Raw genomic sequence first — 11,360 nt, 5'->3', positions numbered from 1 at the left:
CCAGTTCAATGGGCACAGACCAACAAGCCATATATTATGAAGTTACCACTTTAATTTACTGTGCTAGTTACATCTACTTAGCAGAATGCACTGAAGATGTTCTGAATTATAACGAAAACGTTTTGCCCGACATTTTATGAAGTTTTTTAATAAACTATTTTATACCAGTACACAACTTGAAGTTTTTACTTCTGTATGAGTTTTTTATACATTAATAACAAACGGGACAAACAAACTTCCATAATTATACATGAATGCTATTATAAAATATAAATGTATAAAATTACAAATAAAAATATACTTAGTCACTTACTTACTTACTATCCAACGCCCACCCTTGGCATGTTAGCCATTTGGTGGCGCGCTGACCAGTATAGACGAGCCGTTTCTCGTAGGCGATCTTCATCCTCCTCGGGTGGGTCTGTTATCAGGACTGGGCACACTGAGAGGTGAGCAGCATCCATCTGGGGCTGATTACATAGTGGACAGTTGTAATTTTCGCGGACGCTGATGCGATGTAGATGAGAGGCCAGGTAGTCATGCCCCGTAGTTGTTCTGAACACTGCTATACTAATGGGTCTCGGCAAGTTGCGAGGGATTGATGACTCCTTTAGGTAGGCCCAAGATTTTCCAGCACCGGCTTGTATTTGCTGCTCTTTTATCTTCGCTTTGATTCCTCTTCTAATGGTGGACTTTGCTGATGTGTACGATTGGAAGCTAGGGTGCTGTGGAAGAGTAGTGCCTTCTTTTGCAAGTTGATCCTTCATTCAACACCGACATGACTAGAAATCCATTGTAAAGTTATCAGCCACCCTTTTTCCAGCAAGTTCAATAGCTTGACGCGGCAAGATATTGTTTTGGCACAGTCGGTATATCGGTTTGTCGACAAGGCGAGGATTGCGGCTTGGCAGTCGGTGAAGAAGGCAACTTTTTGGGGTGTTGTAAATTCTCAAGATTTTTCGCAGCTTCGTATATAGCAGCAATTTCGCCGTCGTAGTTAGCGAGAGGGGCATCCACAGCTATGGAGCCTTTGGAGAACCTTGAAACATGTCCTGCTCCTGTTCTTCCCGAGTCTGGCATCAAGGAGCCATCGAAGTAGATGTGGAGCCACTCATGAGCTGGGTACTTGGTGTGTATCGTCTCTAGGGCGGCTTTCCGTAGGACAATGTCTGACGATAAGTGCTTCGGGGGGTCGTTATGGTTTTCAAGACGCAATTCTGTGTTTGGCAGACAGCGGGCCAGTGTAGTTTGCGCTGGGAAGGGGCGGATTCCGTCAGGTCAATGTGGTATTTTTCCATGATTTGATTTGCTATTGTAAGCGGAGTGGTTTGTGTTTTAAGACGTGAGGCTGCTTGTCTGTATTCGTCCCATTTTTGTGGAAGTATTCGTCTTTGCCTTTTCCAGAAGGTTAACGCGTATTGCTCTCTGCGGTATTGTATTGGTTCGATACCGGTTTGGGCTTCCACTGATGTAATCGGTGTTGATTTTGGAACACCGTTGTTCTGGGCGACTTCAAGATTGGAGGTGGTGTTTGTAGTCGCAGGTATTGTAGCTTCACTCCCATATTCTAATATCGGCCGGACATAGGTTTTGTATGTTGCTACCAAGACATCTTGCGTGGCGCCTCACTTTGTTGCTGTGAGACGTTTGAGCAGTCGACATCTCTTTGTGGCTTTCTCTGCAGTGTCGTCTATTTGAAGTTTCCATTACCTTTTTTATCTATGTACTCCCCCAGGTATTTTGTTACATATGTCTTTCCAGATCGACTTCTTTGTATGTCAGCTTGACAGCAGTCTGTGTTGTTGAAAGGGTAAGTACTTGATATACGGTTTTGGTTGTACTTACAGTTAGGCAGTTTATCCGCCCATTTTTCTATATTTTTCAGAGCCTGGTTCGTTACTCCCTCGAGCGCTTTCAGACTGCTACTTGATGCCCATATTAGGAGGTTATCAGCATACAGGAAGGCTTCCACACCAGGTGTCTTTCTAATCATTGCGAGCACATCGTTTATCATTAAGTTACAAAATTTACAGCTGATGACAGCTCCTTATGGCAGCCCTTGTCTTTGCAGTCTGAATTTGGAACATCATCATCATCATCATCACCTTGGTGCTACAGCCCTTAGAGGGCCTCGACCTTCTCAAGCTTTCTACGCCACGCCATTCTGTTCTCTCCCCTGTGTTACCCCGTCCATCCACCTCAGCTTTGGTCTACCCCGTCTTCTCATTCCCACGGGTTGAGCTGTTAGATTCTTTTTTATCATGTTCGATTCAGGGGCCCGGGCTACATGCCCTGCCCACTGCAGGCGGTTTCGCTTAATTATAGTGTCCAATAACAAATATTCAGAATTCATATCCGATATTGAACAGAATAATTATATCACCCAGTAGATTGCACGAATTTATTTGTTTTTATATTCACACACGTAGATTATTAGTTTAGATCCAAATTGGTCAATTATCAACAATATAATTTGGAAATGACACGAAAGTGCTGACAAAAGTAGAATTATTTACCTTAATTAGATATACAAATCACGCGGGCCTCACGTCACTAATGACCCAATTTAAGCTTCTATAAAACCAAGATATCTGGCCTAGAGAAAGAGCATTCATCGGTCTACATCAGTCTTTAGCTAATCGCGTATCAGTAATTAGTCAGTGTTCGGAAGTACTCCCGGGGTAGAATTACCCTAGTGTCGGTTCTATCAATAAATACCCTTTATCGCTATTCGGTGTTTATATCCTTATCTTTATACATGGTCCTTATCGAGAAAAAAAGGAGGCCTACAACTACAGTCCACACCAAACGAACCCAGTAGCAGATAGACGACGCTAGGCCCGGTAGTACAGAACAGAAACCAGATCCAGAAAGCCATCGCAGAGCCAGAGATAGAAATACAGGCCAGAAGCCAGATCCAGAAAGCCATTTCAGAGCCAGAGATCGAAATACAGAATAGAAACCAGATCCAGAAAGCCATTGCAGAGCCAGAGATCGAAATACAGAACAGAAACCAGATCCAGAAAGCCATCGCAGAGCCAGAGATCGAAATACAGGCCAGAAGCCAGATCCAGAAAGCCATTGCAGAGCCAGAGATCGAAATACAGGCCAGAAGCCAGATCCAGAAAGCCATTGTAGAGCCAGAGATCGAAATACAGGCCAGAAGCCAGATCCAGAAAGCCATTGCAGAGCCAGAGATCGAAATACGGGCCAGAAGCCAGATCCAGAAAGCCATTGCAGAGCCAGAGATCGAAATACAGGCCAGAAGCCAGATCCAGAAAGCCATTGCAGAGCCAGAGATCGAAATACAGAACAGAAACCAGATCCAGAAAGCCATCGCAGAGCCAGAGATCGAAATACAGGCCAGAAGCTAGATCCAGAAAGCCATTGCAGAGCCAGAGATCGAAATACAGAACAGAAACCAGATCCAGAAAGCCATCGCAGAGCCAGAGATCGAAATACAGGCCAGAAGCCAGATCCAGAAAGCCATTGCAGAGCCAGAGATCGAAATACAGGCCAGAAGCCAGATCCAGAAAGCCATTGCAGAGCCAGAGATCGAAATACAGGCCAGAAGCCAGATCCAGAAAGCCATTGCAGAGCCAGAGATCGAAATACAGAGCAGAACCAGATCCAGAAAGCCATTGCAGAGCCAGAGATCGAAATACAGGCCAGAAGCCAGATCCAGAAAGCTATTGCAGAGCCAGAGATCGAAATACAGGCCAGAAGCCAGATCCAGAAAGCCATTGCAGAGCCAGAGATCGAAATACAGAACAGAAACCAGATCCAGAAAGCCATTGCAGAGCCAGAGATCGAAATACAGGCCAGAAGCCAGATCCAGAAAGCCATTGCAGAGCCAGAGATCGAAATACAGGCCAGAAGCCAGATCCAGAAAGCCATTGCAGAGCCAGAGATCGAAATACAGAGCAGAACCAGATCCAGAAAGCCATTGCAGAGCCAGAGATCGAAATACAGGCCAGAAGCCAGATCCAGAAAGCCATTGCAGAGCCAGAGATCGAAATACAGGCCAGAAGCCAGATCCAGAAAGCCATTGCAGAGCCAGATATCGAAATACAGAGCAGAACCAGATCCAGAAAGCCATTGCAGAGCCAGAGATCGAAATACAGGCCAGAAGCCAGATCCAGAAAGCCATTGCAGAGCCAGATATCGAAATACAGAGCAGAACCAGATCCAGAAAGCCATTGCAGAGCCAGAGATCGAAATACAGAACAGAAACCAGATCCAGAAAGCCATTGCAGAGCCAGAGATCGAAATACAGGCCAGAAGCCAGATCCAGAAAGCCATTGCAGAGCCAGAGATCGAAATACAGGCCAGAAGCCAGATCCAGAAAGCCATTGCAGAGCCAGAGATCGAAATACAGGCCAGAAGCCAGATCCAGAAAGCCATTGCAGAGCCAGAGATCGAAATACAGGCCAGAAGCCAGATCCAGAAAGCCATTGCAGAGCCAGAGATCGAAATACAGGCCAGAAGCCAGATCCAGAAAGCCATTGCAGAGCCAGAGATCGAAATACAGGCCAGAAGCCAGATACAGAAAGCCATTGCAGAGCCAGATATCGAAATACAGAGCAGAACCAGATCCAGAAAGCCATAGCAGAGCCAGAGATCGAACTACAGAACCAGAAGCCAGATCCAGAGAGCCACTACAGAACCTACAAACTACAGGATCACTTACACAGCCATTCCAGAACCAGGAGAGCCGCAACGTCCAGAAACATAAAGAAAAAACCGTAAGTTTTTGAATAACATAATATTTTTCCAACTTTTACGTATCGTATATACAATATTTTCCATTTAAACCCAAACTAATTGACGTATACATACATACAATATATATTTTTTAGTGCATTATATACAATATTTTCCATTTAAACCCAAACTAATTGACGTATACATACATACAATATATATTTTTTAGTGCATTATATACAATATTTGCCATTTAAACCCAAACTATTTAACTTACAGATAGATATTTTTTTTGCCTATATAATAATAATAAACGGTATTTATCCCTACAAATATTTACTACCTATTTATTTTTTTTTATTTAAAAATTTGATAAAGAAAAAACGTATACGTTAATAGGTACATATTGCTATTGTATTTCATTCATATTGCATAATTTTAATTAAACATATTTTCTTATTATTGTTTGACATATACCGCTTGATGATGGCTTTCAACCAAAACCATTTTAGAGAAACTTTAGTTGTTTGATGGTTTTCCAGTTAAACATTGTAGATAAATTAAACGTTTCAAGATAAACAAACTTTGTGCGATCAAACGGAACTTCCCAGATTACACTTAGTTGTTTAGCATTTAGTTCAAAATCAATTAACGAATTTTCGAAACAAAATACTACGAGCAGGTCTTTAAGACATATATTGAGGGAAAAACCCTAGCCGAGAGGTTTCTATTTATAGTTGTGTAACATAATATTTTGCTTGACGACATTAACCTACATGTACAACTGACCTACAGAAAAACTGAGCGTCAGCAAGGTCAAAAAGAGTAAAATTCCCGCATCATTTAAACGTGAATCATAGTAAATTGAAAATATAAATAACATTTTAAAAATACCGTAAAAACACTTACTACTGGATAAAAGTAGGTGAATTTAAACATGGAAGCGGTACAGAACAAGCAAGCAGAGATTGGAGCAGAGATTTGTAAACAGGTATCGTCTCTTAAGAGAGACCCTGGATCTCGCAAGAATCAACAATACATTAAAGAGCGTCAGGATAGGTTAGAGGATTATTGGACAAGATTTGTGCATAACCACGAGAAATTACTAGAGAGTGGAGTAACGAAAGACAAATACTTCGAAACAAAATACTACGAGCAGGTCTTTAAGACATATATTGAGGGAAAAACCCTATTGGAAGAATATGGAAGAATCTTGAAAAGAGGAAAGACAACAAAAGGAAAGGAGATACAAATAAGAAAACAAAAAATCGAGGAATTATTACAAGAATATGAACAAGACTTGCAGTACGATGAAGAATTGCAAGCAGAGTTAAAAGAACACATGGAGAAAATAAATACACTCGTCATCGAAGCAACAGTAAATGAGGAGCCGGACGTGTTAGACAGTGAGGAAGTAGAGAGAACAAATCAGCTAAGAAGGAAAGTCAGGGAGACTTTAAAGAAAATACGGCCTGGGATGCAACGGCCAGACAGCACACAGAGAAGAGATGGTGTGACATTACCGCAGGTAAAAATCCCTGTGTATGAAGGAAAATATGAAACGTGGAGAACTTTCCACGATCTGTTTACGAAGGTAATACATGAAAACGACCAATTGTCGAAAGCAGAAAAGATGCAGTACCTAAAAACACAAGTAAGAGGGGAAGCCCACAGGATGATACAACACTTGCACATATCCGAGGCCAACTACGAAGTGGCATGGAACATGTTAAAGGAAAGATATGAAAATCCGAGGATGATACTGTTTAAACTAATAGACAGGATGTTACTAGCACAGGAAGTAAAGGAATCTTCCGCTAGAGCACTGAAATCACTACATGACACCTTCCATGAGTGCCTGGAAGCCATAGGAGGCTTAGGAACAGACACGGAAGCGTGGAGCCCATTGATAGCGCGAATTAGCATAACAAAATGGGACAACAAGACAAGGAGGCTATACGAAAACCACATCGGAGACAGTAGAGAGATACCGACGTACAAATCAACACAAACATTTTTACAGCGACGATTCCAAACACTGGAACTGCTGGAGTCAGAAAAGAGACAAGAGAAGCATGGAGGATCGGGTAAGAAAACAAGAATGAGTTGCGTGATATGCAACGGAGATCACGGAGTACCATACTGCAGAGAATTTCAGGAACTCAATGTAAGATACCGGAACCGGATAATACGAGAAAAAGAACGGTGTGCGAATTGCCTAGCACATAAGAAGGAGAAACAATGCTTTTCACAGATTAGGTGCAAACACTGTGGCGGAGACCACCACAAAATGTTGCATTATGAAAAAGGAAACACAGGCAACAGAAGAACCACAAATGAAACAGAAGGAGAACAAACAAAAGAAAGTAATGGAAGAGAATCGAACAGTAGAAGAAACGGGTACCAATCGGACAGGTACAGAGGAGGAAATAATTATTCCAACAACGCCAGAGAACAAAATAACGGAAGACGAGAAAACACGCAAGAGAACAAGGGGCAAAGAAACAACAACACACAGCAAAGAGGACAGAACTCAGTTAACTGTGCGAGCCATAAGGAAGGTGAAGCATTACTAGCCACAGCAGTGGTACGCGTAAGGGATGCGAATGGAGAGTCTCTCATAATGAGAGCATTGATCGACCAAGGGTCACAATGCGCATTTATAACGGAACAAGCGGCGACGGCGCTAGGAACAAAAAGGCAGCCAATACAGGCGACCATATCCGGAATAGGCTTGTCAGGGGAAAAGACAGCCAACTGGAGTATGAAACTTTTGATCGGAAATCATTACCAAAGTGACTTCGACATGGAAATAGAGGCACTGGTACTACCGAAAATAACAAGGGATTTACCGGAACAGGACATAATCCTACAGGACTATAACGAGAAGAATGTACTACTGGCAGACCCAAGATACTACAGGGTAGGAAAAATAGACTTACTGCTAGGAGTAAAAGAATATAGTTACATATTGACAGAAGGGATGCACAGAATAAGTAATGGACTCCTAAGTCAAAACACCAAACTAGGTTGGATAGTTTCGGGGATAGCACGAGAAAGGGAGACTACAAAAGCAGAAGTATGCTGTATGATATCCAGACAAGAAATGGACATACAAATAAAGAAATTCTGGGAATTAGAAGAAGTGAATCAAGAAACAAGTTTATCAGTAGAAGAGCAAGAATGTGAAGAAATGTATCGACAGACAGTAAAAAGAAATGAATAAGGGAGATACGAAGTGAGAATTCCGTTTAAGGAAGACGTCACAAAGTTAGGAGAATCTAAGCAGCAGGCATTCGCCAGATTGATGCAACTAGAAAGGACGTTTACAAAAGACAAACAGTTAGAAGCGAATTACAGACAATTCATGGAAGATTATGAAAACCAAGGTCATATGGCAATAGCGGAAAACCAGGGAGGCGGTTACTACCTACCTCATCATCCAGTGAGAAAGGAGGACAGTACTACAACAAAAATAAGAGCCGTGTTTGATGCATCAAGTAAAAGCTCATCAACAGTAAGCTTGAATGATATTATGCACACGGGGCCAAAATTACAACAGGATTTGACAGATATACTATTGAGATGGAGATCCCATAAGGTAGCATACTCAGCGGATCTGGAGAAAATGTTTAGACAGACCAGAATGGCAGAAGAAGACCAAATGTATCAAAAAATACTCTGGAGAAAGGACACAAAGGATCCAGTGCAAGAATATAAATTGAAGACGGTGACATACGGCACGGCCGCAGCACCATTTTTAGCGTTAAGAACAATACAACAATTACAAGAGGATGAAGGAGGTAATTTCCCTACAGCATCGAAAATAATAAAAGAAAATATGTATGTAGACGATATACTAGGAGGAGCGGAGACGTTAAAAGAAGCAGAAGCAGCCCAAAAGGAACGAATACAAATTTTCAAGAAAGGTGGATTTACACTTAGAAAATGGTTGAGCAACGAAGAAAAAATAATGGAGAACGTACAGGAAGAAATGAGGAATGTAAACTCAAAATCATTCAAGCAAGAAGAAATACGAAAGACGTTAGGAATACATTGGTCACCTAAAGAAGATACAATCAGATTCAAGATAGAAATAACGACGACAAAGAAAATAACGAAAAGACACATACTGTCAGAAGTAGCAAAACTATATGACCCATTAGGATGGATAGCACCAGTAGTAATTCAGGCGAAAATGTTCATACAAGAACTTTGGGAGCAAAGGACCAGTTGGGATAAAGAATTAACTAGCACGCAACAAAGCCGGTGAAAAGCATATCAGGCACAATTAATAAATCTTGAGAAAATAACATTACCCAGGTGGAACAATTTAAATAAAACAAGCAGAGTAGAACTACATGGATTCGCAGATGCGTCTCTGAAAGGATATGGAGCGGTAATTTATTCAAGGGTGTTAGACCCGGAAATTAAAACGAATCTAGTGATAGCAAAATCTAAAGTCGCACCATTGAAAGGGAAAACGACATTACCAAGATTGGAATTGTGTGCCGCGGACTATTAGCAAATTAATGAAGAATACCCTACAAGCATTGAACAGGGAGAACGTGGCAATATATGCAGGGTCGGACTCAACAATAACCCTGGCATGGATAAAGGGATCATCAAAAAGATGGAAAATGTTCGTCGCCAACAGAGTAGAGGAGATAAAAGGAGTTATAGGACCAGAAAATTGGCATAAAGTGGATACGAAAGAAAACCCAGCGGACATCCTCTCACGTGGAAGCACCGCATCAGAGTTATTAGAAGCAGAGTTATTATGGAAGGGACCAACTTGGCTGACAAGTAAACAAGCACTTAGGCTAACGGCAGAGGATATACCTGAAACAAATGAGGAGGAAGTCAAAACGAAAGTAACGGCGCACATGGTAACGATAAAGGAGGACATATGCGAGAGATTCTCGAATTTAGAAAGAATGAGAAGAGTAGTATCATATTGCATGAGATTTGCAAACAACTGCAGAAAGAAGGACAAAAATCAAGGACAACTTACAGTCCCAGAATTAGAGGAAACATTGTTAAAAGTGATAAAGCTCACACAGCTCAACAACTTCAAGCAAGAAATCAATAAGCTGGAGAAGAAACAGCAACTAGACAGGAAGAACAAATTAGCATCATTGGTACCATTCCTGGATAAACAAGGGATTCTAAGAGTCACCGGAAGGCTGAGGCACACGAAGCTACAGTACGCGGAAAAACATCCTATAATTTTACCTAAGGACAGTGCACTAACAAAATTAATTATATCGGAGAGTCATACAAGAAATCTACATAGCGGACTACAACAGACATTACAGTACATAAAGAGGAAATATTGGATAATAAACGGAAGAAGAACCGTGAAAAATCAATTAACTAAATGTATAAAGTGTAGGAGGTATAAAGGACAAGTAGCACAACAGTTAATGGGAGACCTGCCGGAGGACAGAGTGAACCCGAGTCATCCCTTTACGAATACAGGGATAGATTATGCCGGGCCGATAAAAATAAGTACTACGAAAGGAAGAGGACAAAGGAGTTATAAAGGATACATTGCAGTATTTGTGTGTCTGTCAACAAAGGCAGTACATCTCGAGGTAGTAAGTGATATGTCTACGGATGCATTTATTGCGGCGTTCAAAAGATTTACGGCACGCAGAGGACAGTGCATCAACATTTACAGTGATAACGGAACCACATTCGTAGGAACGGCAAATTTACTAAAAAAGGAAAATCAAAACAGAGAGGACGAGATAAAACAAGGATTAGTTGCACTAGGCACCCAGTGGCATGTCATACCTGCATATGCGCCACACTTCGGAGGATTGTGGGAAAGCGCAGTGCGAATAATGAAATATCATTTGAAAAGAATCATAGGGGAAACAGTATTAACATATGAAGAACTGAGTACGATGCTAACACAAATAGAAGCCTGTATGAATTCGAGACCATTACGTGGATCATCAGAAGACCCAGAAGAGAAAATAGCAATTACACCAGCTCATTTCCTTATAGGGAAAGAAATCGTATCACCGAATCGGGAAGAAGAGCTCACGACGTATTTGAAGATGCCAGCAAGGTGGCGAATATTGGAAAAAATAAAAAGAGATTTCTGGAAGATTTGGAGGCAAGAGTACCTGCAACAGTTACAACAAAGGAATAAATGGCATAAAACGCACCCAAACATAGAAAAAGAAGAAATAGTCATAATTAAGGAAGAGGATACACCTCCAGGTAGATGGCCATTAGCAAGGGTAATAGAAACACACCCTGGGGCGGAGGGATTAACCAGAGTAGTGTCAGTGAGAAAGGCAAACGGGAAAATAACAAAAAGGCCTATACATAAGCTGATAAAATTGGAAGAAGAGAAACAGGAAAAACCAAAGAATTCATCAGGATCAAGATGGAAGAAAATACTAATCGCAATAATGTTTTTAACACTATTAAAACCCATGAATGCAGAACTGTATAAAATATACAATCCGGAACCAGGGTTATTTACAGAAGACCTTGGAGAGGTTTACATAGACCGGGGAACATTCCGAATAAAGGTGCTAATCGAAAAAGGAAGAGTTCAAAAGGAGCATCAACTGATAGGAAGTATGATAGAAGGCATACAGGATCTGTGTCAAGAGACAAAAATCGTAAACTGTAAA

General features: G+C 41.4%; 1 protein-coding gene across 1 annotated transcript; it reads left to right on the top strand.

Moving 5' to 3' along the window:
• Positions 1-342: 342 nt before the first annotated feature.
• Positions 343-4,749, top strand: LOC126891170 (serine/arginine repetitive matrix protein 2-like). The gene is made up of 2 exons (XM_050660352.1): positions 343-449; positions 3,159-4,749. Exons 1-2 carry the CDS (start codon positions 343-345, stop codon positions 4,747-4,749), a joined length of 1,698 nt encoding a protein of 565 aa, XP_050516309.1.
• Positions 4,750-11,360: the final 6,611 nt, after the last annotated feature.

Source organism: Diabrotica virgifera, chromosome 9 (genome assembly GCF_917563875.1).
Source record: "Diabrotica virgifera virgifera chromosome 9, PGI_DIABVI_V3a".
NCBI lineage: Eukaryota > Metazoa > Arthropoda > Insecta > Coleoptera > Chrysomelidae > Diabrotica > Diabrotica virgifera.
Note: the sequence above shows the minus strand (reverse complement) of the source record. Positions and strands in the feature narration are given on the sequence as shown.

Bases quoted from the DNA above. Each gene is read 5' to 3' on its own strand.
- LOC126891170 (XM_050660352.1), top strand. From the start codon at position 343: ATGTTAGCCATTTGGTGGCGCGCTGACCAGTATAGACGAGCCGTTTCT. The intron at 450-3,158 runs GTGAGCAGCATC...ATCGAAATACAG, and splicing joins AGGACTGGGCACACTGAGAG to GCCAGAAGCCAGATCCAGAA.